The 27657-nt window shown below is 42.2% G+C and overlaps 1 protein-coding gene across 2 annotated transcripts; it reads left to right on the top strand.

The window, feature by feature from the left end:
* Positions 1 to 2105: 2105 nt before the first annotated feature.
* Positions 2106 to 27394, top strand: RBBP7 (RB binding protein 7, chromatin remodeling factor; the record flags this gene model as incomplete). 2 transcript variants are annotated; one of them, XM_082681715.1, is made up of 12 exons in its annotated part: positions 2106 to 2202; positions 3228 to 3372; positions 9066 to 9211; positions 12838 to 13011; positions 14131 to 14246; positions 18468 to 18628; positions 19416 to 19542; positions 19660 to 19737; positions 21104 to 21180; positions 23122 to 23179; positions 26115 to 26225; positions 26961 to 27394. In XM_082681715.1, the coding sequence occupies 12 exons, from the start codon at positions 2106 to 2108 to the stop codon at positions 27027 to 27029; spliced, it is 1359 nt and encodes a 452-aa protein (XP_082537841.1). In that variant the 3' UTR covers positions 27030 to 27394. The 2 variants fall into 2 exon arrangements, with proteins under 2 accessions (XP_082537841.1, XP_082537840.1); XM_082681714.1 differs by lacking the exon at positions 2106 to 2202 and adding an exon at positions 2267 to 2414.
* Between the last annotated feature and the right edge of the window lie 263 nt (positions 27395 to 27657).

The raw sequence follows: 27657 nt of genomic DNA, 5'->3' as shown, positions 1-27657 counted from the left end.
AAATGACAGATTCAATTTAACAACAACAAAATCCCAAACTAACAAAATATGCTGTACCAGTTACTTTGGGATTGTGTATGATAGTGCCTGAGTATTTTCACAAACTCCCAAAATATCTGCTCCGTATTTCCTACTCAGACCCTCAGTGAGGTGGACAGCATAAAGATTTTAAAGTCAAATCGTCTGGGAAGATTTCTTTTCTTTCAACCATTTAAACATTTAATAGGTTTTGGAAATCATGCCTACCCACCAGAAAATAAGTTAAATATATTAATGGGAGACTGGAAATCGTCTGCCAAGCCTTCTCTTACTGTGCACATGAGGAAGTTCCCATTGAAGCAGAGCTATACGACACAATTATTCTCGAACACGGTGGGCAAACTACAGTCCTCCCATCTAAATCTAATCCGCCACTTAATTTTGCATGGCCCACGAGCTCAAAATGACTTTTCAATTTTCAAGTGGTTGAAAATAATCAAAAGAACATTTTGTGACACGTGAAAATTATATGAAGTTCACATTTCGGTGTCTATAAAGTTTTATTGGAATACAGCCAGGTTCATCCATATTGTCTAGGGCTGCTTTCTCGCTATAACGCTGCCGAGTAGTTGCCCCCAAAGCCTAAAATATTTACCATCTGGCTCCTTTTAGAAAAACGTTTACCAACCAGTGTTTTAGAACAAGAGGGCTGTATTGTTTAAACACCCTTCCAACCCTCTTCCCTCTCCAGCCGCTCCCCCCTTCCCCAGCTTCAGTCACATTCTTGAGGCTGACATGAAAGGGAGAGCGTTATAATAATGAATTGTACCATATCGGAAACCAGAGACACCAGACAGTAAATTTCTATATAAGGTAATACGAGTGGTTCTGCCACGGACTAGAGTAATGCCTGGGTTCGTTTCCCGATCATAAAAGTGGACATCAGAGCAGCAACCGCACGATTTCGTTTCAGAATCACCATCGTCATTTGCAAGAAGGTGCTTGGAAAGCATCACGGCAGCAAGTGTCCCGGCGCGGGGGTGCTTTTGCAGCGGGAGCCTCTCGGAGTCTGGATGTAGACCGAGGCTCCCTTTGCACTAGGCACCTCGGCCACCTCCCCCCAGCCCGTCCCCTCTGCTCCTGGCTCTCATTTTCATTCCCTTTTGGCCTTGCAGCCTGCTTTCTCCTCACCCCCGAGCACTCCTTAGGGGCTACCAAGTTCCAGGGCAGAGCAAGCCTCCGGCAAGCCGGCGCAGGTCAGCTGTGCCCAGCTCTTTCCAGCTTCGCCAGCTTGGGGTGGGGCCACACTGGGACCCCCGCAGGTGACAAGTATGACTCAGCAGGGCCCGGGGCTAGGACAGAGACCAGAACGCCAGTGCAGGGACAAAATCGCCCGCAGTACGAGAGGCCTCAAACATAATTTGAAGGACTCAAATTTGTGAACAAACAAAAATGTAATTCAAATCAGCTTCGGAGCGTTTGCGGCCTGTGCCTGAACAGGCCGCAGGTTTAGCCTACTAGGGAGGCCCGGCGGCTTCTGCAGTCACAAAACACCCGCGGCCTCTGCAAAAGGCCCCCTTTGCCTCCGACAAACCCTACCTCGGCTCGACCAGGCCCCAGAAAAGGCCAGTCGGCTGGAGGAAGAACTTTCGGGTGCAGAGAATTGCATGCCCGCGACTGTCAGGGAGACTTTGAGGGCACAGTAGTCTCTCGAGACTAGAAACCATTTTCCTTTCTCGCTCTGAGATTTTGCTTGGCTAAGCGGCGACAGCCTCCCTGCCCCATACCCCCACCGCCACGGCCACGGCCGCTGCAAGCAGCCACGCCCCGCGGCCTCAGGGCTCGCCGCCCCGGGGCTCGCAGCCCCCACGCAGCTTGCAAGCCGCACCTCCTTTCGCCCCACCCCCGCGCGCCCCCATCCGCCCCCGCGGCCGGCCCTGGGAGCGCCGGGCGAGTCCTTGCGCCTGCGCCTCGCCGACTTCCTGCCGCGGAACGCCCCGCCCACCCCTAGAAGCCCGCCTCCGAACGCCGCGTGAAACCTGCCTGCCGCACGTCATTGGTCGAGGCGACGAAGCCGTCGGCTCCCAGGCCCGCCTCGCCACCGCCTCTCACTTTTCCCAGGGCGGATGCGCCTGCGCTCAGCTGCCTGGGCGGGCTGGGAGGCGCGGGTTGAAAAGTCTCGTTCCAAGTTTGGAGAGAGAGAGAAGAGCGCCTCAGACCTCGGTACCCGTAAGCGGGGAGGAGGTGAGAGAGAAGGACGCAGCGTCTGGGGAGCACCCAGGCTGTAAGACGGAGCTCAGGCTTCGAGAGCTAGAAGTGTGTGACGTGCCTGGGAAAGGCAGGAGCGCCTGCGGTTGGGCTGCTCTTGGCTAGCAAGGGGAGTCCGAGGAGGCGGCGAGGGGCGAACACCCGACGCAAGATGGCGAGTAAAGAGAGTAAGAGGCCCTGCGGGGCGGCGCGCGGCGGGGGGCGGCGGGCGTGCGAGGCCGCGGCACGCGCCGGCGAAAGGCGCGAATTGGCGTGAGGAGCAGGGGGCGGGGCCGGGCGCGAGGCTCGGCGCGCGGCTCGAGGGGCCTACGCGGGACGGGGCCGCAGCGCGGAGGGCTCCGAGCACTTCCGGAGCCGGGCGTGGGGCCGCGGGTTGGGCCCCCTTCCCGCCACCCTCCCCTCCCGCCACCCCCCTCCAGCGGCGGCGCTCCCTAGGCCCCCGGGCGGAGGCGGCCTCTGCCGCCGGAAAGCGGGCACGGCGCCTCCTAACACGCGCGCGCGTCGACCGCCTCGGGGTCGCGGCCCTTGTCCGGGGGATTCTGGAACCCGCTGGCTTATGGCTGCCGACGCGGGCTTCGTGGGATCAGAGGCCTCTCCTGGTGGGGGATGGAGGGAGCGGGCTGATGGGTTTCTGCTACACGTGGATTCGTCTCGCTGGGTGGGTCGGGGAGGTCCTCTACATACGGGTCGTCATCTTGGAACAGGTGCGAACAGCTGTAACCTGCAAAGCAATTGCGTTGTCTGTGTAATTACCCAATTTTGTATACGCAGGCGGTATTGATTTTAAAGTGCAAAAAAATAAGCTCCCTGGTGTTAATATTCTCTCCACGTCCTGGAAGAGCAGTTGGTTGTTCGTGTCCAAATTAGAGGTAAAGGGAAAGAGGAGATTAGGTGTGGTCGTCTTGAGGTGACCTCCAGTGGAGATTGTGACTCCGATTCCTCTCAGCCACTTAATCGTGTGGGCTTTCTCCAAATTTCAGTGTTTGAAGATACTGTGGAGGAGCGTGTCATCAATGAAGAATATAAAATCTGGAAGAAGAATACACCGTTTCTGTATGACCTGGTTATGACCCATGCTCTTCAGTGGCCGAGCCTTACCGTTCAGTGGCTTCCTGAAGTGACTAAGTAAGGGTTTCTGGCAACTTTTATTTCGCATAAATTTAACTATTGACTTGAATTTCCTAGGATTTTTTTTTGGCGTTTTATACATAGAACATACGCAAGTCATCAATTTAGACCTTGCGTGATGTGGCAGGTGATTTTTATTTTCAGGACTTAAGCGATTTATGGGGTGGTTTCTGACGTATAAATGTGGCGTTAAAAGGGGACAAAGAATCTGTTGTGAGATTAAGGATATATGTAGGATACACTGGATATATTTGACATTTCTTGGACTTAAATATAGATCAGCATTTCTTTGGGCCCCAGACTAATGGATTTCTTAATAACTTTATGGGAAAATAGCATGTGTACAGAAAAGTGCACAAATCATAAGCGTGTGGCTTGATGAATTTTTACAAAGTGAATACACCCTTGTAACCAGCCCCCAAGATGAATACGTCTTAATTGGCAAAGGTGAAGAGAATTTAGCAGCAGTTCACCAACGAAAAGGTGGTGGTGTTGGCTTATAGTATGGGATACACTTTGAGGTTGCTGTTGGTTTTTATAAGAGTGTTCTTTGCACCTCTTTGTAAAATTTCTCTGGTAATAATTGCTGACATTTATTGAGCACTTAGAACAGGGCCTGGCGCATCTGAAGAGCTTTATGTCCTATTATTTGGTTTAATACAACAGTACAATAATTACTTTTTATCATTCTTTTTTTTAAATCATGTGGAAACTGGGGCTGAGATATGACATAACATGCCCCAGGTCACACAGTTGGTAAGTGGTGGAGCAGGCTTTCAAACCCAAACCAGGTGGCCCCAGAGTTGAGGCAACCTCTGCACTAGGTTATCTTTCTAATACAGTTGCACTTTTCCTAGTAGGAACTTGGCCTTGTACTTTATTTTTTTTTAATATAAATTTATTTATTTTTGGCTGCGTTGGGTCTTCATTGCTGCGCGCGGGCTTTTCTCTATTTGTGGCAAGCGGGGGCTACTCTTTGTTGCGGTGCGCGTGCCTTTGTACTTTAAAAGTGTATTAATTTTTGAGTATTGTGAGCATATAACTTAATGAGGATTAATCAAACTCTAGAGAGGGGATTTTGCAAGAACTTTTAAAAATAAGAGTAAATTACCTTCATATAAAACTCTTCATATGATGGCCAGATTTTCCATATGTGAACATTGACTTCCATACAGTTAGGGACTTCCACTGGGCTTCCCAAAAATCTCAATGTAAATGTGCAGATGTGGGAAGAAGAGCCAAGAACTAAATAGTGGAGGTTTCTAATCCTTGACATTTATAACTTTGACCGTCAAATGCTTAAGGGTATTGAGGTTCTGGTTTAGGGCATCATGTGCATTTGACTCTTTGTGTCTTCCTGTTAAGCAGATGATTTACATTGGCTTGGATCTTTTTGACCTACTCTAACTGTAGAAAAGAGCCGAGGCTTTAAAGTTAGAGACGTGAGTTTGAATTCTGCCCCTTGCTTCTTAGCTTTGTGAATTAGGGCAAGTTGATCAGTCTCTATCCTGGAGTAGTCTGGTCCGTAAATGGAGGTGCTCATGGTTCTGACAGCCTACACTTGAGGAAGTAAATAAGATCGTGCATGTTTAAGTGCTGGCACAGAGTGAGTACACAGTAAATGGTGACTGATGGTAATTCTCCCACCCTTTCCTATTCAGAAATCATTTGTTAGGGTGGAATATCTCTCTTTTTCCATTTGTATTTCAATGAATGCTGTTTACTGAAGTCTTTATTTTTATTTATTTATTTTAACATCTTCATTGGAGTATAATTGCTTTACAATGGTGTGTTAGTTTCTGCTGTATAACAAAGTGAATCAGCTGTACATATACATATATCCCCATATCTCCTCCCTCTTGCGTCTCCCTCCTCCCACCCTCCCTATCCCACCCCTCTAGGTGGTCACAAAGCACCGAGCTGATCTCCCTGTGCTATGTGGTTGCTTCTCACTAGCTATCGGTTTTACGTTTGGTAGTGTATATATGTCCATGCCACTCTCACTTTGTCCCAGCTTACCCTTCCCCCTCCCCGTGTCCTTAAGTCCATTGTCTAGTAGGTCTGCGTCTTTATTCCCGTCTTACCCCTAGACTTTTTTTTTCTTTAGATTCCATATGTATGTGTTAGCATACAGTATTTGTTTTTCTCTTTCTGACTTACTTCACTCGGTATGACAGACTCTAGGTCCATCCACCTCACTACAAATAATTCAATTTCATTTCTTTTCATGGCTGAGTAATATACTGAAGTCTTTTTAAAATGTTACCGATAACATGTTTTGCGTAAAGATTTTAAAATTATAGATCTGTGTATATCAGCCTTATAGATCTGTGTATATCAGCCCAGATATTACTTTTTTTTTAATTTATTTTTTTTTAACTTTTTAATTTTTATTTTTGGCTGCTTTGGGTCTTTGTTGCTGTGCGCAGGCTTTCTCTAGTTGCGGTGAGCAGGGGCTACTCTTCTTTGCAGTGTGTGGGCTTCTCATTGCAGTGGCTTCTCTTATTGTGGAGCACGGGCTCTAGGCACATGGGCTTCAGTAGTTGCAGCACACAGGCTCAGTAGTTGTAGCTTACAGGCTCTAGGGCGCAGGCTCAGTAGTTGTGGTGCACGGGCTTAGTTGCTCCATGGCATGTGGGATCTTCCCAGATCAGGGCTCGAACCCATGTCCCCTGCATTGGCAGGCGGATTCTTAACCACTGTGCCACCAGGGAAGCCCCCCAGATATTACTTTTATATTAACACTTAGGAACTTAACAGAAAATACTTTAACTAAATTATATATTCCATGGTGTTCTTTGCATGCAAAGAAGTGGGATCTGGTTGTGGTACGTGCAGTGGCTCTGGGAATGCAAGAAAATGCCAGCCAGCCTGCATTCTTGGGTGTTGAGGACGGCTGTCTGGTGCTTTGCAGGGTTCTGTTTAGGGTATGAAGGGACTGTGATTGTGTTTCGTCACTATGTAGGACAGTAAAAATGTTGGCTACTCTTATAGCCTGGCTCTTTGAGAGATAGGCTCTACTCAACCTCATCAGGCTGGCCTTCTGCCTACATACAGCATGCTTCCGAATGATTACTTGCACTTTCTGAGCTGTTGTCCTTAAATTCACTTAGGTGATCATCCATATAATTGATTTGGCTCTTTAAACTTTTTATTTAGGTATTTCTAAGAAATTATTTTCCAAAACTGCTAGATCATTATTTCATATCTCTTAATTGGATAATTTCTTAAACATGTTAAGACTTACTCTCTACCTAAAAACCTGTGTATACATTCAAACTCAGATGATACAAAACTGCATAAGTCCCCCTTCCACATCCTCTATTCTCCCAGTTCCCTTACCCAGAGTGGAGGCAGTCCTTGTTTGGTGATTTCTTATCCATCCTGCCGGCATGAAGAAGTACATGCTGTGTCCCTCCATCTTTTTTTCTGGTAGCAAGTTGTTGACTTGACTTTGCATCTTAGTTCCCTGACCATGCCCCCTGCAGTGGAAGCATGGAGTCCTAACCACTGGACTACCAGGGAATTCCCAATTCACTTGACTTTTTAATTAGAAGTTTATATTGGAGACTTTTTTCCTATCAGCATGCTTATATATATGTTCTTTTGTTTTAAAGGCTCCATAAAATTCCGTTTATGGATATACTATAATTTATGTCACCAGTTCCTTATTGATGGATATTTGTTTTCAGTCTTTTGCTGCTTCAGGCAATGCTACTGAGAATAACCTTGTGATAATCTGTGGTTGTTGGGTGAATGTCTTAGCAGTAGAGTTAAAGTGGTCAAAGGATTCTGGCACTGAAAATGCACAAGGTCTTTTATAATGAGTGCTTCTGCAGCCTTAGGTGCATCCAGTATTGGAGGAAAATAGATATTGATTGGCTCAGGAAAATAGGCTTGTATTTTAATGATGGAGATGAAAGAATTTGTAGTAAAAAGAAAAATCCTTATGTGATGATCGGGTCAGGGGAAACCAGAATAATTGAATTTCAGAGTCAAAAGGAGTTTTTCAGACCCTCTAGTCCATCTGTGGTCCTGCTCCTTAGAAAGGTCATATGATGGATTGACGTGTTTAACCTGTAACTTTACCTGCTGGTCTTAGTTTTTTCTGCTTAATGCCATTAAAAAGAAGTCACTTTCTTCCTTTTATGTCAGTCCTAACATTGCTCTGTGCTGCCTCCTTTCTCTCAAGTATTCCTATTTCTTTTCAAACGGTTCTCATGAGATATGTTTAGGTTCCCTTTCATTTTAAGCCACTATTCCTTGTAAAGGTTTCATTTTGTCCAAATCCTCCTAAAGTACATTGCTAGAGCCTAATTTTCTAAGTGTAGTTTTTCCAGTTAAAAATGAGTGAATGCTCATGTGTTTTGCCTTCTTCCCTATATAAGTTCATCTCAGATGAAATTAATTATCTTTTTTGATAGCCACGTCGTATTCTTGGTCACTGAATGCACGTCGACTCAGACCCATGTCTTTTTTCAAATAAACTGCTGTTGCTTAGCCATGGCTGCCTTATTCTTTTCTTGGAGTTTTTGTGTATTTATTGCTGTTTTTTACCCTAAGCCAAATATTGGTAAAATTTCATCTTGTATTTTTTAGTTATTAATAGATTTTTAAAAATAAATTTATTCACTTTTATCTGTGTTGGGTCCTTGTTGCTGCACGTGGGCTTTCTCTAGTTGTGGTGAACGGGGGCTGCTCTTTGTTGCGGTGCGCGGGCTTCTCTTTGCTGTGGCTTCTCGTTGCGGAGCACCGGCTCCAGGCGCGCGGGCTTCAGTAGTTGTGGCTTTCGGGCTCTAGAGCACAGAGTCAGTAGTTGTGGTGCCCGGGCTTAGATGCTCCGTGGCATGTGGGATCTTCCCGGGCCAGGGCTCGAACCTGTGTCCTCTGCATTGGCAGTCAGATTCTAAACCACTGCGCCACCAGGGAAGCCCAGTTATTAATAAATTACATGCCTAGAAGTAACCCACAAACCTTTTTTTCTAAACCACTGAATCCTTTGTGCAACTGGAATTTAGAAACAGATAGTCTAGGCTGTCTGATGCTGGGGCCCAGAGCCTTACTTCTCAGCCTTCCTTACTGAGATGGGACCATGGAACACAGGTGAAAATTGCTCTTCTAGATAGTACAAATGGGAAAGCATTGTTAATAGATCCAGATGCAGAATCATTGCTTAAGCATTGTTAATAGATGCAGATGCAAAATCATTTCTTGGACCAGGGTGCCAAGAGGTATCAGTGATTTCTTCAGCCACAAAGTGAGTTTCCACAGAATAGGGTAACAAAGACCCACCTCCCCTCTCCCGTAAAAATGAGAATGCCTATTTTATAAGCTTTAAGCACCGTAAATATAAACAAGGGGTTTTCACGTAGTGCCATTTTCACTCATAACCTGTTGTTTAGGTGAAGAAACTGAGGCCCACAGGGAAGTTGTGATTTAAGGAATTGCGTATAACTAATTTTAGTTTGAGCCAGGATTTAAACCCAGTTTTTCTGACTCAGCACTTTTTTTTTCCGTTGTACTTTGTTGCTTCTTACTCGGAAACCAGAAACAACTAGTGTATTTAAAATTGAAGATTTTTTTTTAGGCAATAAGTCATGATTTATGAACATGGGGATGGGTGATGGACTGGATTTGTTAGCAACTGATTTCTTAAAGGATTAGTATGACTTTCTTTCTTTCCTAAACAGACCAGAAGGAAAGGATTATGCCCTTCATTGGCTAGTGCTGGGGACTCACACATCTGATGAGCAGAATCATCTTGTGGTTGCTCGAGTCCATATTCCGAATGATGATGCACAGTTTGATGCTTCCCACTGTGACAGTGAGAAGGGTGGTAGGTATACCATATATTCCAGCATTGGTGTCAAGGAATAGGCCTCTAATTATATGCTATTAAAACGTTGTACTAATATCTTTTGGCCCAGCAGTTTAACTTCTAGGACTTTATCCTACAGAACTACTCACCCACATGTGCACAAGGATTTTACAGTAGCAGTATTTGCAAGATTGAAAAATTAGGCTCAACCTAGCAACCCAGATGTTAGTTCATAGGAAGTTGGTCAAACACATTATGGTATGTTTGAAATACTGTGCAGCAGTTACTAAGAATGACCTAACTTTGAATTTTACACACAGACAGGGAGATAAATCTGTATGCACTGGTATGGAAAGGTTTCCAAAATAAAGTGAGTAACTGGTATGTGTGATTATAGTAACTGTTTTGGTAACAGTAAGAATATGTGTTGGTGTAGGCATAGGAAAAAGTCAGGAGGCATTTACACCAAACAGTTAATAGTGGGTTTTTTATGGAAGCTGTTGACTCCCATCCCCCAATCCAATCATACATCCCCCTGTTTTGGTATTCCCACAACCACCCAAGTTTGGTGATTTTGCTAGGAGGACTCACAAGACTCAGCAGATTATGCTCATGGCTAAAGTTTGTTACAATGAAAAATACAAAAGCAGCAGGAAAAAGATAAGCATCAGGGAGTCTCAGGGAGTCTACAGAGGTCCAGCACAAGTCTCATCCAGGGCCACACAGGATGTGCTTTCCCTCTGGCAGCAAACGACAGGGACAAGTGTGGACTATCTCTGCTCAGGGACACCCATTCGAGGGTCAGGGTCTCAATCTTTCATGGCGGTTGGTTTTGTAGGCACATCATATTGGCAGCCAGCCATGACAGCTGAACTCGGGACCCCCGTAATGAAATCAGGTGCGTATCATCAGTCTTGATATTTGTGCAAAGCAACCCTGACAGACTGGTATAGCATGGTCCCTTGCTTCAGATGTACCCCACAAAATCAACCCATCAGTGACATCGAGAACATTCTGAGGTCATGGTCCCAGGAGTTGGTCAAGGGTCAGTCATGGGCCCAGTGTCCGTCAGAACTGTGAGGGCTAAGCAACCAGACCTGCTGGGTTAGTGCTTTCCCCACAGCCCCAAATGGTTGAATAGGGCTTTCTTATTGAAAATAAAATTCTACTTTTTAGCTAAAGTCTTGCCACCCCTACTCCATTCCTCCTTGTTTGCTTCTCCAGAATTCATCACGGTCCTGAAATTAGTGTGCCGTTTTCAACTATTTGTATTTTTTATTATTCATACAGTAATAAACATACATAATGTTGTTTTGCAGTTTGCTTTTTTCATTCAGTTTTGTCTGTGTATACTATGTAAATGCCTAGGTCATTCTTTTAACAACCGTATAGTATTCCATTATGCTTAAACCTTAATTTATTCTTCTATCAAGGGGCAGTTGGATTGTATCTGTGTGGGTGTTTTGCTGTTAAGAGCAATGCTTCAGTGAACATCCTTGTTCCATCTCCTCGTACACGTGGGAGAACTTATGTAGTGGAGTGGAATTGCTGAGTTGTGTGGTATATTCATTGTCAACCTAAAATAATATAAACCTTTTCCAAAATGATTTACTCAGTTTACCACTTCCACAATTCATAGTCCATTACCCTACAACCTTATGCATTATTTCTGTAAATATTGTTGTAATCAGAAAAATTGTAATGGCTGTTAGTCCTAAACTATGTACTTAATTGGACTTTCAGCTTAAGAATTAGTCTCTGTGCATGATACATGGAGATATTGTTATTAGTAACTTGTCCAGTGAATTACATTCTAACAAGTGACTACAGTAATTCACAGTTAACGCCTTTTAAAATTTTCAGTTATGGTATTTTTAATGGATACTATTGTCATTAAGATAGTGATTTTTCAAGCTTTTCCTTTTGAGTTTGAGAAAACAAAGCCCTGTGTACACAGTAAATCTTACCTGGAAGCCCAGCTTTTATTAAAGGAGAGCTGTTCAGTTTGTTTTCACTAAAGGAATTTGGAAACTTGAGTATCTTTGTAGCAGAAGGGTGAGAAAGAATCCTTGGGGTCCACGGTGGTGGGAGATTGAAAATATAAAAGCAGCAGCTTTGGAGCAGGGTCTCTGGTGGTGGCAGGTGATAGGATCAGGAGGGGTGTCTTGGAAAGGCTGAGGCATTTTCTTCCATTGACTCGATGGGAAGGGGAAGTGCTAAGAGGGAAATGGGTGATTGCGTATGGTTGTGTGAGAGTTGTTGTGTGAAATGGGCTATGACTTTGAGCCTCAGAAATAGTAAGCAGTGTTTGCCATAGAGAAGAATGGCTAAATTCTTCCCCCCATCCCCCCACCCCCGGCCCCGTGGCTTGCGGGATCTTAGTTCCCCAACCAAGGATCAAACCCGGGCCCCGAAGTGAAAGCACTGAGTCCTAACAACTGGACCGCCAGGGAATTCCCAAGAATGGCTAAATTCTGATAGTAAGGCATGGGAGCTAGTGTTGCTTGAGCATTCCCACATAGCAGGGCCTGGCTGAAACTGAGAAAAGGCTTACTGCTTTCGGTGTGTTTTCGCCAGGCCCCAGCCAGTCTGTTTTAGTTGTTACCTGCCTGGTTTCATTAGGCATTTGAGTTAGTGTTACTTGACCTGAGACACAGGGTGAGCTGAAAAGGAATGTGCAAAGGAGAAGAGATATAGGTCAGGAAGAAGTAACAGTTATAATGTGAAGCCTCCGAATTTTTTCAAGTCAGCAACTAATTCAGATTTGTATCTACGAGCACAAAAGAGAACATGTTCTTGTTTGCTCTTATCTGCTTAGATGTTCTCTACTTGTATTCTTTCTGCTATCACCTTGCTTCTGCTCCGAAGTTACACTTTTTATGTGGCTTTCTCACTTTTCCAAGGCCTTTTTTTTCCCCCAAGGCCTTTTTAGTAACTATTTAACATTGTAGTCATATTCCTACACCAGATAGGGAGGTTAGCCCACTCATTTTAGCTTTGGCACTCCACTAGCAGTTGAACCGACATGTTCAACTGGATTGAATGTGTTCAGGGATTCTGGTGGAACTGACGTACGTGTGTGTGTGTGTGTGTGTGTGTGTGTGTGTGTGTCTGTCTGTCTGTCTGTCTGCCTGTCTGCCTGTCTGTCTTGGGATTGAGTGGGTGTTAGTTGGATTTCCGATATGAGGATGTTTTTGACTTTAGACTCAAGGAGTGTTCATACTCCTGAGGATGAACCTGTCTTAATGAAACCTAAAATACAATTCTAATTTCAGCACTTCCAAATGAGTTGTATTTGAACTAAAAGGCTGAGGTGTGTTAATTGTGTGGTTGTTTGAATTTTCGTGAATAATTACATCATCTTCACAACTGAAAGAAGCTTATTTTTAAATGTTTTAAGTCCAAGGTGGAACTGAACTGCATAAAATAGGTATCAACATTTTCCAATTCACATGGGCTTCGAGAATAAATTAATTCCAAGTGACAAGCGAGCCTGTATTTTTGTGTTCTTGCGTGCCCTCTCTCCCTCTCTCTTGGCAATTTGTGTTGTATTCTGTCAGATTAAAATCTCAGGTTGATTAAACTGAGTGACTTGTGAATTTTAATCGTAAGTGTATGTGTTTATTTCTTTCTTCTCACATTAGAATTTGGTGGCTTTGGTTCTGTAACAGGAAAAATTGAATGTGAAATTAAAATTAACCACGAAGGAGAAGTAAACCGTGCTCGTTACATGCCGCAGAATCCTCACATCATTGCTACAAAAACGCCGTCTTCTGACGTGCTGGTTTTTGACTATACAAAGCACCCTGCTAAACCAGGTATGTAGTAATAAAGTCAGACCATTGCTTGACCCTTCTTCTTGATTCAAAATGATAATAGCTTTGACGTCATTCAAACTAGTATACTCTAATTTTTAAAGGTTTAGAAATTGTTTCAGGGGTCCCAAAACCATGCCAAGTTCAGTGATTTAACAGAAGAACCTCACAGCAGGTTATTATATTCCTGGCTAAAGTTTATTAGAGCAAAGGGTATAGAGCAGAAAAACGGGAATAAAAACTGGCTAAGGTTTATTACAGCAAAGGTTACAGAGCAAAGGCAGGAGGAGAAAGATACACATCAGGCAGAGTCCAGAGAGGTCAGGCATAGTCTTGTGAATCCTTCTCCTCTGGGGCCACATACCACAGGGGCATAAATATCTCTGCCCAGGGAAGCCCATTTGAGTCTCAGTGTCTGGGGATTTTATGGAGGTCTGGTCACACAGGTACATTCTGCTCTGTGACCAGCCATGGTAAGGGAAACTCAGGACCCCAGCAGTGAAGCCAGATGCATCATGAATCTTGCTCAACAATCCTACAGGTCTCGACAAGCTGCCACAGCATGCCCCACTGCTCTGGGCATACACAGCTTCATCAGACGGCGACATGAAGAATTTTGTGAGAGTCACATTCCCAGGGGCTGGCTAGGTCAGTCATGGTTGCAGGCTACCTTGGAGACATGCAAGGACTGAACAGCCAGACCTGCTGTGTTAACTGTTTCCTCACAAAAATGTTCTTAAAACTGGACTTGGAGCTGGGGTGGGTTGTCACCATGTAAATTTGTGGGCTGGTATAGTTTTCAGTATTTTGTGTTAGAGCTTAGTACTAGGTTTTGCAAAGGAACAAGTCATTTTATGGTCACGAAACCTGGTTTGCACTGAGTATTTGAAATGAAGCACAGAGAACAGCTTTTCAGGGTGGTCGTGGGTGAAACCAAGTCCTTGCTTGTGTGTGGTGCTTTTCCAGGCATTATGATAAATGTTACGGCTCACTCAGGAGTGGGAATTTGCTCTTACCAGTTCTGATAAACAGATAATCACTTAGTAGTTAATGTATTTCTTTTTCTTTTTTTTTCTTTTCTTTTCTTTCCTCCTTTTTTTTTTTGTTTTTTTTTTTTTTTAGACCCAAGTGGAGAATGTAATCCTGATCTTAGGTTAAGAGGCCACCAAAAGGAAGGCTATGGTCTTTCTTGGAATTCTAATTTGAGTGGACATCTCTTAAGTGCATCTGACGACCATGTGAGAAACCTATTCTTCCTAATCTACTCATGCACTGAGAGTTAAAGACTGTGTCACGGACAGCTCTGCACTGATGGAGACTAATAGATGAAAGGTTTTCTAAGATAATACTGATTGTTGTGATAACATTTCCACAGGATTTAGAGAAATGGTTATCACAGTGCCCTTTTGGAGCCTTAGAATTCCACAAAGCTCTTCTGAAGCAGCCTTAGAGTGGAAGGAAAGTGGGCAAAAGGTGTCCCATTATTTAACAGTGGACCTCTGTAATGGAGACTCTTTTTAAAGTGTTTGTGAGGCCTGATTAATATAAATTACATTTTAGTTTAGTTGTTTTTTGGTTTTTTTGGGTTTTTTATACTGTTTTTTAAGTGTACAATCTGTAGGTTTTAGTATATTTACAAAGTTGTGAAACCATCACTAGTATCTAATTCTAAAACATTTTCATCAAATGTCACAAAAAGTAACTCCATACCCATTAACAGTCACTCCTTCCTTCCCTGAGCTCCTGGCAACCACTAGTTTACTTTCAATCAATAGATTTGTCTTTTCTTGATATTACATATAAATGGAATCATATAGTATGCGGCTCTTTCTGTCTGGCTGCTTTTATTTAGCATTAATGTTTTCAAGGTTCATCCATGTGAAAGCAGTGTCGGTACTTCGTCCCTTTTTATGGCTGAACAATACTCCATTATATAGATATACCACAATTTAGTCATTTATCAGTTGGTAGACATTTGGGTTGTTTCCCCTTGGGGCTACTTTTGAGTATTGCTACTCTGAACATTTTTGTACAGGTTTTTGTGTAGGTATGTTTTCATTTCTCTTGGGTAGTCACCTAGGAGTTGAATTACTGAGTCATGTGGTAACTTTATGTTTAGCTGTTTGAAGAACTGCCAAACTTTTCCAAAGCAGCTGCACCACTTCACATTCCTACCAACAATGTATGAGGCTACCAGTTTCTCCATGTCCTCACCAACACTTGTTATGGTCTGTCTTTATTATAGCCATTCTAGTGGGTGTGAAGTGGTATTTCATTGTGGTTTTGACTTATATGTACTAATGGTGTTGAGCATCTTTTCATGTGCTTACTGGCCATTTCTGTACCATCTTTGGAAAAATTTGTATTGAAATCCTTTGTCCATTTTCATTTTGTATTTCCTTGAGAGTGCTTTATATATTCTAGATTCAAGTCCTTTATCAGATATATGATTTTTTAAAAATTTCTCCCATTCTTTGGGTTGTCTCTTCACTTTTTTTTCCCCCCCCGGTATGCGGGCCTCTTACTGTTGTGGCCTCTCCCGTTGCGGAGCACAGGCTCCAGACACGCAGGCTCAGCGGCCGTGGCTCACGGGCCCAGCCGCTCCGCGGCACATGGGATCTTCCCGGACCGGGGCACGAACCCATGTCCCCTGCATCGGCAGGCGGACTCTCAACCACTGCGCCACCACGGAAGCCCTCTTTTCACTTTTTTGATGATTTCCTCTGAAGCCCAGAAGTTTTAAATTTTGAGTTCAGTTTATATATTTTATGTCACTTTTGCTTTTGATACCATATCTAAGAAACCATTACATAATCCAACATCACAAAAATTTACACCTATGTTTTTTCTAAGAATTTTACAGTTTTAGCTTTTATACTTAGGTCTTTGATCCATTTTGATATGGTGTGAGGTGTAGAGGTCCAACTTCATCCTCTGTGTGTGGCTATCTAGCTTTCCCAGCCAGTCTTTCCCTGTTGAGTTGCCTTGGCATCTTTTAATATAAAGTGTTTTAATTAATGAAAAGTACCACACAAATGCAAAGTGATCTTGTTAATTTATTATAGATCAACGTTTGTAGCATTCTTGCCACTAACAGCCCCATATTTTCTTTCATGGTTCCCATGCTGTAAGCCTGAAGTGTCTGGTATGACTCCAAGTACAAGCCGAGAGTAGACTTCTGGAGCTTTTGAAAGCTCATGTAACTTGGCCACAGTTAGCGTTTTATGTCAGCTTTGTGAGAGAAGGTTACTTGCCTTCTTCCTTAGTATATCCCCATACCTAGAACAGGGCCTGTCACATCACAGACCTTCTTTATTTGTCTGTTAATTGCAGTTTCTGTTCAGCTTTTTGAAATATTGAAAGTAGGCAGTTGGCCCAATCAAGATTGTTTAGTTACAAACAACCAAAACCAACTCTGGCTGATGGTTTTGTTTTGTTTTGTTTTCTATAATTTTTCTCTACATTTTTGTAAATTTTAAATTTTTACTATTTTTATTTTTTGTTTTTAAGGATATTCTTCAGGGGCATTTTCTGAGTGCTTTTAAAAAATATCTCTTTTAATTTGTTTTTAAAAAATAAATGTATACCCCCTTCACCTATTTCTCCCACCCTCCACCCCTGGCAACCACCAATCTGTTCTTTGTGTCTATGAGCTTGTTTTTTGTTGTTGTTTTTAAGTTTCCATATATAAGAGAGATCATGTGGTATTTGTCTTTCTCTAACTTACTTCGCTTAGCATACTGCCCTCAAAGTTCATTTTGTCACAGATGACAAGATTTCCTCTTTTTATGGCTGAGTAGTATTCCATTGCGTATATACAGCACATCTTTATCCGTTCATGCATTGATGGATACTTAGGTTGTTTCCTTGTCTTGGCTATTGTAAATAATGCCACAGTGAACATGGGGGTGCAGATATCTTTACGAGTTAGTGTTTTCGTTTTCTTTGCATAAATACCCAAGTGGGATTGCTGGATCATGTGGTAGTGCCATTTTTACTTTTTTGAGAACTTCCATAACTATTTTCCTTGGTGGCTGCAAAGATGGTGCTGGCTGATTTAAACAGAAAAGTAATTGATTGGAAGGGCCTTGGGTAGGGTAGCTCACAGAAGTGCTGTGGCGGCTAGAAAATGGTCTGGAAAAGAGGGGAGGCCGGGTCATTGACCCAAATTAGGCCAGTGAGGATGTCATTCTTGCCACCCTTGGAAAGTGGATGTAACACCCCCGCCCCCCAATCATCAGAACAGATTCTCCTTTTGTTGCTGTTCACAATTCAAAGACCTGGTCAGATGATTGAGCCCATGTCATGTTCTTGCAACCATGCTCCAAGGGAGGCCGGGAAGCAAGGGTCTACCTCAGTGCTCTGGAAGGAAGCTTTCCTTTGTTTCCCTCAAAGTGAACATCCTCCCAACAGGGAGGATGGGTTATACTCAGGAACTTAACTGCTAGTACTTTTTGAAGACACCAGGCTGGGAGTTGCTAGTCATAATTAATAGCTGACGTTTCCCAAGGGCTCCACATATGCCAGGGATCTTGCTAATGTTCCCAGGATCCTTCTGAGGTGAGGAACAGGTGATGGCAAGAGTTCCACACGTTCCGTCTCTTCCGTGCATGTACATTGTGCAAGTACCAACAGAGACTAAGGGCCATGTGTATTATGTAACAGAAACCCTTTCAGGTAAAAAAAGTGATTTATAAAGAGATGAAGCTGATACTAGTGTCAGTGGAATTAGGTCGAATATAGCTTAATGGAATTACCTCTTGTTTTAAACCATTGAGATGAGAATCATTGCGCTATAGCTTGCAGTATTTTTTCATAGAAACTTAAGACTTTTCTCAACTATTTTTATGATGAGATGTTAAGAAGAGACTCAACTCCCAGAGCCTGCTGATCTGTGATCTTTGAGGTGTGGGCAGGCCCTGTGGCGTCTTCCAGTAGCCTCATAGGGGTTCCTAGGTCATTCACCTTTTGCACTTCCCGATGTGTGTAGTGGTTTCTGCCATGAAGTGAGACTTGGCCAAAGGCTTTTGCTTTTTAAGAGGCATATTTTAGTTTTAATTCCCAGTCTCCCAACCCAGCGTTAAGTTTTAAGATGTGCATTTCTGTTCAGTAGATACCAAACACCAGGCTGTCAGTGTTGTGTTGTGTAATCTGGGTGAATTTTAGATACTTGACTGAATGTATGTAGGTGGAAACTCTATCTTGAATTTCTTGCCTGCCACCATGCTGTCTTCCTGTCCCCATTACACTGTATCTTCCTTGCCCTCTGCATCTCAGATTGTGGAAGCTGTACCAATACACTCTTCTGTTTATGAAGCTTTACTTTTGTTTATATTTCCTCCTCGTGTTTATTTGTAACTTTTATATAGTTAAGTAGTTTTGTTTTTAATAAAGGTGTTTTAAATAAGGTGTTAGCATTTAAATTCAGTATCTTATAACTTGTTTTGTTCCTTCTTCAGACTGTCTGTCTGTGGGATATTAATGCAGGACCAAAGGAAGGCAAAATTGTGGATGCTAAAGCGATTTTTACTGGCCACTCGGCTGTTGTAGAGGATGTGGCCTGGCACCTGCTGCATGAATCATTGTTTGGATCTGTTGCTGATGATCAGAAACTTATGATGTAAGGTGGAAAATTCAGTGGGGTCTCATTATATGGGTGTCCTGAATGGCCATCAGTGATTGTGGTGGCCTGTGGTTTGATTTCTTTTTTTTGTAATTATGTCTTGGCCTTCAAAAAAAAGAAAAAAAATAGCTTTAGTGAGGTATAATTGACATAATAAACTGCAAGTAGGTGTGGCCTTTTTACATAAAAGTTACTGTGCTGTATGGTTGAACACAACTTTTTATTTAGAAAAAGAAAGGAAAACAGGTATGTACACACAAAGAAACATGCTTAGGGCAGTGGTATGTATCAAAATTGGGATCAGGGTGGTTTGCATTGAAGTTGAGGGAGAGAGTGATTGCATCAAGGCATGGCCACGGGGCTGCATTCAACTGCCTGGAATGCTTTTTATCTCATAAGCTAATATCTGAGGCAAACAAAGCAAAACACGGAGATTTGACAAGGCTAGGTTGTAGGTATCAAATTGTTATTTTCTTTTTGTAGTATTTTGTGTACGCTTGAAATAGCTGGTAATCCAGACAGGAACGTAAGGAACAAGAAAGCAGAAATAGCCCTAGTTTGTTTTGCGCAGGTTTAGCACATATCAGTTAGTGGTTGGAAGTCCAACTCTGCGTGGTTGGAAGTCCAACTCTGCGTGGTTGGTGTCCCTGAAGGGGCGAGTTAGCGAGAGAACAGTGGCGTGGGGTGGTGCTGGTGTGGGCGCCGAGCGTTGGGGAGAGAGGCTGGGTCGGGTTGAGCAGCCTGCTCGTGTGCTATGTGCCTTGCTTGTACCTTTGTGTTTTAGATGGGACACCAGGTCCAACACCACCTCCAAGCCGAGCCACCTGGTTGATGCGCACACCGCTGAGGTCAATTGCCTGTCGTTCAATCCCTACAGCGAGTTCATTCTCGCAACTGGCTCTGCGGATAAGGTTTCTTAAGTTTTTGCATACTTGGTGTTTACAAACCCAGTGGTCTTGTTACTGCAATATTTTAAAGTTCTTATGTAAAGTGCATAAATGAATTCCTTTTCATTTATTTTTCTTCAGACTGTAGCTTTATGGGATCTGCGTAATTTAAAATTGAAACTCCATACCTTCGAATCTCATAAAGATGAAATTTTCCAGGTATGTGACAGTTTTCTGATATCTGTCAGATTTTAGTAACGTTTTGGTAGAGGGAAATCAAAAAATTTTTTTCTTTTATATCATGGTCAGTGGGCATTGTTCTTTTGTTGTTGTTTTGTTTTTTTTGGCCAAACCTCGTGACTTGCAGGATCTTAGTTCCCCGACCAGGGATTGAACCCACGCCCTCGGCAGTGAAAGCGCAGAGTCCGAACCACTGGACTGCCAGGGGAATCCCTGTTTTTTATTTTTGAAAGCTCCTCTTCTCCTATGTAAGTTAACTAGTGAGAAATAACTTGGATCTTTTTAGAAACTCTTAGTTCAGAAGTAGAAGGAAAAAACCTTGCAAAATAGGATCAGTTTAAAAAGTGAAGGGAGTTCCCTGGTGGTCTAGTGGTTAGGATTCGGCACTGTCACTACTATGGCCTGGGTTCAGTCCCTGGTCGGGGAACTGAGATCAGCGGTGTGGCACGGCAATCAATCAATAAAATAAGTAAACAAAATTTTAAAAAGTGAAATCCAGAGATTCTTCCCTTAAGGTATATCAGCATGGTGGGTCCTCTAGTGAAAAATATCTTGTATGTGGTTTAAAACAGAGATTTGCATAGGCTAAAATATACTTCATTGAAAATGTTAAAAGCTTCTGGGATGGTTTTGGGGCTGAATAAGTTTATTTGGACCCCTAGCTGAGTTCCCTTGTGTTGGGGAGTATGACCTTCCTGGGGGAAAGCTGAGGAGATGGTCCAACAAAATTGAGTTATTTGCAGTGAGGTGGATGGACCTAGAGTCTGTCATACAGAGTGAAGTAAGTCAGAAAGAGAAAAATACCGTATGCTAACACATATATATGGAATCTAAGAAAGAAAAAAGGTCATGAAGAACCTAGGGGTAAGACGGGAATAAAGACAGACCTACTAGAGCATGGACTTGAGGATACGGGGAGGGGGAAGGGTAAGCTGGGACGAAGTGAGAGTGGCATGGACATAAATACACTACCAAACGTAAAACAGATAGCTAGTGGGAAGCAGCCGCATAGCACAGGGAGATCGGCTCGGTGCTTTGTGAGCACCTGGGAGGGTGGGAGGGAGGGAGACACAAGAGGGAAGAGAGATGGGGATATATGTATATGTATAACTGATTCACTTTGTTATAAAGCAGAAACTAACACACCATTGTAAAGCAATTATACTCCAATAAAGGTGTTTAAAAAAAAAAAAGAGAGTACCTGAAGGGACAGAACAAAGAGGGTGAGGGCTTGTAGGCCAAGGAGAGGGTATAGAACACGAAATGGGAAAATGTCAAGGATTAGAACAATATCCACAAACTTAGGAACGGATGATTCTTTACATTTTCAAATATGTATTGCTAGGTCCACTGGTCTCCACATAACGAAACTATTCTGGCTTCAAGTGGTACTGATCGCCGCCTGAACGTGTGGGATTTAAGGTAACTCGGTATCTGGTGACAAGAAATTGCATAAATATGCTAATCTGGCAGATTATGTAGTAATTCATAAACTAGAAGAGCAATTTGCTAACCCCAGTTTAATAAGTCTAATATTAATTTTAAGTACCTTCCTGAAGAGTCTGTTCCATAAAATAGAAGTGAATCAGCAAATGGACTATAAAGTAAATTTATGCATATGTGAGTTTTGTTTTTCTATTGATAATTAGGACTGAAGTCAGGGGGCGGGGGTGCATGTGTGTTTCAACATCAAAATGATGGCATTGAAAACACTTCTGCTGTAGAAGGGGGTAAAGACATTAGCTGTTCATGTCTCCTTGGGTCACACTTAACACGTGCAGGACTAGTCTTTCTCAGGTTTTTTACCATTTGCTCTTCTGTGCTTTCATTGGTTCTCTTCGCAGGTATGAGCTCCCGCTGTGGGTTGTGTAGCTGCTGGGGTAAACTTGGGAACAGGATAAGCACAGCCCGTGCTGTCAGAGATCTTAAGTTCTTCTGGGCGCTCATTGTGTAAAGAGTTGCTCCCAATTCTTAAAGTTCCTTGACTGCAGAGTTGCTGTTGCAAGAATTTCAGACTCCTTTGCTTTTTTTGAGCCTTTAGAGCCATTAATAATGTTCCGTTACATACATCTCTGTAAGATGTCCTTATCTCAAATTTAAATCATTAAATTCCTGAAAATAACTTCTTTCCTACCTGTATTGCTTTGAAGTGGACTAAGTTTTTAGTCAAGGCTGCCTTACTTACAGAGACAGTATAGACCCACTTTTCAGTGTATGGAATAGAGACACTGCAGAATAAAATGCTTGTGTTGTAAAACTGCTAAACATCTAATGTTCTGTGTTCTTATGGAACAAACTCTGGCTGTGATAGATGCTTGAAAATGTAGAGAATCTTTAAAACAGACACTTGAGTGATTTTTTTTTTAACTTGAAAACAATTTTAGTAGTAAAATTAGAAACCTTAAACAAAAACTACAGTGTTGTATGAACTGGTGCAGCAAGGTTTGAAAGTCTGATGTCCTGGCAACTGGATTGTCTTTAGGGGTGCCGTAAATAAATTTGCAGGCATTGTATAATTTCTTCTTAAAGTTTATTCATGTCTTGCTTGCTGTTAAAAGCATACATTAGATAAAATTATGGATTAAAATGGTCGATGTTAGCGATTGTTCTCCTGACAGTGGGAGGAGAAACATAATTGTCTAGCAGTCCCATGTGTTTGGCTTGTTCGATTAGCTTTATTGGAAAGAAAAAGTCTAGCACATGGAAAGTTGTGTATTTTGGCTGTATTTTTTTTTTTTTTAAGCAGCTATTACTAGCAAAGTCCACCTGTGTACCTAGGTATCAGGGCTGATGATTGGTGTGTAACGAGTGATTTCACTGTTGGAACTGCTGGCAGCAAATTCTACAAATTGACGTTTTTAAGATAAGAAAAAATTAAAACTTAACCTTTCCTTGGCTTATATATTCCATAGTTAAAGTTGTTTTGTTGTCATATCTTTAGACACATCTACAGTACTGATGTGTAATTGTATTTCACTCCTGGGATGAAAAAGGCTTTAAGAGTGAAGTGTAGGGACTGGGCATCAGTTCTTCTGTAGATATTTTATATTCTTTTCACCTTTTAATCCTAATGCAGGAAACACCTCAGTTAAAATAGTGAATGAATTTTAAGTTAATATTTATTAACAATAATTACTATTCTTCAGCTTCAGTTATGAACGGCTCTTATTACCATTTCCAGGAAGTAAGCACCACACCCTCCCACCAAATAATTAATACAAAAACTCTAACCGATAACACTAGAGAAGTAAGTTGCTTTTAGAGTGTGTGTTTTAGGATGGGATTTGTGGGCTGATGCTGGCTTTGCAAACATAGATGCTAGAAGAATTTCAGTAATGAAGGCATTGTGTTCTTTCTCAATAGCAAAATTGGAGAAGAACAATCAGCAGAAGATGCAGAAGACGGGCCTCCAGAACTCCTGGTATATATTGGCTTTTCTTAATGCAAGATGAAATGTCATATGCAGACTGGACTATTTGTCATTGTTTCATGTATCTGGAAAATGAGTCAAGAACTTCAAATTCTAGCTCTTGAAGATGATTTCAAATTGGAGGCCTTGGAGGTTATTGTGATAGAGTTTTGACATTTATTGAAAATAGTAAATAGAGCCCAGTAGGTTTTACCAATGTTTCACTAAGAATAATTTAGGCTCCTGGAAAAATAGTGTATAATAATTTCTCACTGATTCTCTCAATTATGATGTTTCTGAGGGTTTGGGGGTGAGGGGCATTGATATTCAATTAGCAATACTTAACACTTTCTAACAGTATGGAAAAACTTAATGACCTGATTAAGTTCCCTGCTCAGAAAAATGAATGCTTCCTCGATCTTGTTGATGCCAACAGTGCCCACCATCTTCCTCCCATTCCTAATTAAATTATCTTGGCATCTCCTTGGCCCTTTGAAGGTTTGCATGGTGGTATCTGTCCTCATCCTTCCTGACTCTGAGTCCTTCATTGTACACTTCAGGTCACTTTTCTATGATTCATTGCCAGACTTGGTAATGGTTCTTTGTCCTCACTCTGAATTCAACATTTATCTCCACCAGTCATTTGGCAGATAACCACTCGTTCCTCTGTAACGTATATTTAGCTCTTAGGCCAGTACTAATTTTTGGAATGCTTGGGCTTTGCCCACCACTTTTAAAAGGTAAAGGCCATTGAGGATGAGCCCTGCACACAGAAGATGTTCACTAGATGCCACATAGTATGGCCATCCGAGTCCCCCTTACTCCTTGCCCTGTGTGTTACCGTGCCTGACGTACTAGCACGTTCAGTGTTAATACTTCTGCTGCTTATAGTATTTCTCAATAAAGTGCTACCATAGACAGATGACAGCATCTAAATGCTGTATTCTGTATTGGGTGTCTTAATTTGAGAAGTCTGTTTTGTGATGCAGGGCCTCGTAAATTTTTTAAGTCTTTTTTTAGCTAAGGTGTTGCTACCAACCATTTTTACTTTTTTCTTTTTTTTTTACTTTGTTAACGCTGAGATATAATTTACAGGTCATACAGTTCACTGAAGTATACACTTCAGTGATTTTTACTATGTTCATAGAGTTGGACAACTGTCACCACAAGTCAATTTCAGAATATTTTTTTTACCTCAAAAAGAAATTGTACCCTTAACCATCACTTCCCAGTCTTCTTTTGTGAGCCCCCAGCTACCACTAATCTACTTTCTATCTCTCTAGATTTGCCTGTTCTGGATGTTTCATATGACAGGAATCATGCAGTATGTGGTCTTTTGTGACTGATCCTTGCACTTAGTGTATAATGTTTTTAAGGTTTCCTGCTAGTTTTTGATATTGCAGGGAGAGGACAATGTATTTGTACAATGTCTCTGTAACAGTTTCGTGGGCCTTGACAAAATCCACTAGTATTTTGCTTCTTTTTTCATGAGAGTCTGAAATCAAGGGACATTTAAGTGTAGTAAACTGGATACTAACAAGAATTTAAATATAACAATGTCTTGATTTAATGACTCCTGTATATATTCCAAGCCTGTGGTCTGAAAAGATTTTCACTTATGTCCCCTTTATGACTATATTTAAAAGCTGTTTATCCCATTTTATACTAGGTAAAATAGTTACATTGCATATAACCTAATTGGTGGAGATAGATCTCACTGTCAAACTAAAGTCAAGTCTGACTTTCTGTCAGGAAGGGTGACTTACCAGTTCATAACAAAGTATTCATATTCTCCATGTGAAAATTGTTTCTTTTTTTTAATTTTAATTTTTTTTTTGGCTACACTGGGTCTTGGTTGCTGTGCGCAGGCTTTTTCTCTAGTTGCAGTGAGCAGGGGCTACTCTTTGTTGTGGTGTGCGGGCTTCTCGTTGCAGAGCATGGGCTCTAGACCACAGGCTCAGTAGTTGTGGTGCACGGGTTTAGTTGCTCCGCGGCACATGGGATCTTCCCAGACCAGGGCTCGAACCTGTGTCCCCTGCATTGGCAAGTGGATTCGTAACCACTGTGCCACCAGGGAAGTCCTCTTTTTTTTTTGGCCGCGCTGCGTGGCACGTGGGATCTTAGTTCCCTGACTAGGGCTCGAACCTGCGCCCCCTGCAGTGGAAGCACGGAGTCTTAACCACTGGACCACCAAGGAAGTCCCAAGAACTGTTTCTTCTGAATCTTAATTCTAAGATAAATAAAGCCCAGTGCAGGAAGTAAGACTGCCCGCTTCAGCATTTCTTAGCAAATACCTCGGTTTAGGTCTTATGGGGGACCTTCTGGAGTCCCAAGAATTCTTTTTTTCCCCCAGCCTTGGGGCAGTGTGCCTTGGAGAGATTGAAGGATGGCTGAGAAGTATGCCTTTCCATTAGTAAGGGGGAGAAGGGGATCTTTCAGGGGGCCACAGAAGAACCAGGAGACTCCAGGTTGGCCAGTTTTAGGAGAGTATGTATAACATAAGACATCCTGGAAATGTATGACCTTGAATATTTGTATCTATATATTTGCTAATGAGGCAGAATTTTAGTGTTAATTATATTAGCTATGGAAATGGCACTGTGGTCGTGAAGGAAAATGTCCTTTGTTTTTGGTGATGCAGGCTGAAGTATTTAGGGGTTAGGTGTGCTGTCTGCAACTTTGTGGTGGCTCAGCAGGTGGTGTGTTAACGAAATAGTATTTGGGGGACCTAGGTGATGGTTATCCAGGCGTTCGTTGTACTATCCTATCACCTTTTTTGGAGGGTTTGGAAGTTGCCAAAATCAAGAGTGGTGGAGGGCTGGCTTACTAAGCCTGTACCACCCTCACTCCAAACTGCAGTTCAGCGACCCGTTACAAGACTGATGCTCTAAAAACTAACTTCTAACATGAGATATGAAACCAAGGCTTTTTTTCTTCTTATTAACAGTTTATTCATGGAGGACACACCGCCAAGATATCAGATTTTAGTTGGAACCCCAATGAGCCTTGGGTCATTTGCTCGGTGTCCGAGGATAACATCATGCAGATATGGCAAATGGTGAGCCTAAAGTATTTATTTTTCCTCAATGACTATCTTGGAGAGATTTTACTAATGATGTAATGTAATAGACATATATCAAACATTTAGGTACATATTATATCAAATATTTATAGAAAGTCTGAAAAGACCTTTTTCCATTTTAACAGCAGTCTTTAAGTTCAATATGCACCTGTTGGGTTGGGAGAAATCTGTGCACGTTGAGGTAGACATAGCACCTGCTCCGATTTTCATGATCGTTACGCCCTTTATCAGCTGGGCTCTTGGCATCACTGCTCCATGTCCAGTGTCTGATATGTCGTAGGCATGAAGGATACGGGAGGAAACATCAGTGCGTTCACACTGAGATACTGAGTTCTGTGGTGATGTGCGCTAAGCACTTCAGGACTATCACTCCGTCGAAGTGTCTGAAATGCTTTTGGAAAACACCTTTTATGGATAACTGAAATAAGTAGTAGTGCATGGGCAGCTAGGTGTGTGTGTGGAGTTACATGCTGGCAAATAATTTTTGAGAACACTGGCGTGCCTTTTCCTCATGAAATTTATTGGTCTTTGGGGGTAAAACAAAAAGGAAACTAAGTTTTACTCCAAAATGTGTCCACATTTAATTTCCAGCACTAAATCACGCTGGCCAGTGACAGCTAAAATCTGGATAGAACTAGTGAATGCTATTTTTAGATAGTCTTGTAAAATCTTTGGGGAGTTTTACCTCTGATTTTATTTGGTTGTCTCCAGGCTGAAAATATTTACAATGATGAAGAGTCAGATGTCACAACATCGGAACTGGAGGGGCAAGGATCTTAAACCCAAAGTATGAGAAATGTTTCTATTGAATGTAATGCTACACAAATGCTTGATTTATCAAGCGCCAAAATGGCATTGTATAGTAGAAAGTCTAAGTGGGGTGGCATATGGCGTTCTTTACCTTCTGATCCTAGCACTTTTCAAGTGAGCTATTGCGTACTGTATCATATTGTAGCTTTTAGGGAAGAAAGGAATGTTGCTTAAGAAAGATCATCAGCCATTGTTTTAAAATACAGTAGCAGGGTACTGCCTTTGATTCAACTATTTTAAGTCCTTGTTTTCTCAAACTAAGTGCTTGCTCTTCCTAAATATGCAAGAATAATTAACTTTTACACTTTTTCCCTCCAACACTTCTTGATTGGCTTTGCAGAAATAAAGTTTTAAAATAAACTTTGTTTTATTCTTTTAGAACCTGGGTTGGGGGTGTGTGTGTGTGTATGGATGGATCTATGTATGTCCCTTCATGAGGAGGCTGTCAGGGTATACATGCTGAGAACTACCTGAATTTCTTTCCAAGGTACGCGATGGTATCCTATGCAGACGTGGGGAGAAGTTAGGTGTCTGTATTTTGTGCTTGATTGGTGAATCTAGAACTACCTAAAACTTAATGTCATTTGACCCATATGCT

This window comes from Grampus griseus (assembly GCF_964374135.1).
Source record: "Grampus griseus genome assembly, chromosome: X".
In the NCBI taxonomy this organism is placed as follows: domain Eukaryota; kingdom Metazoa; phylum Chordata; class Mammalia; order Artiodactyla; family Delphinidae; genus Grampus; species Grampus griseus.
This window is presented reverse-complemented; position numbering and strand designations above follow the sequence as displayed.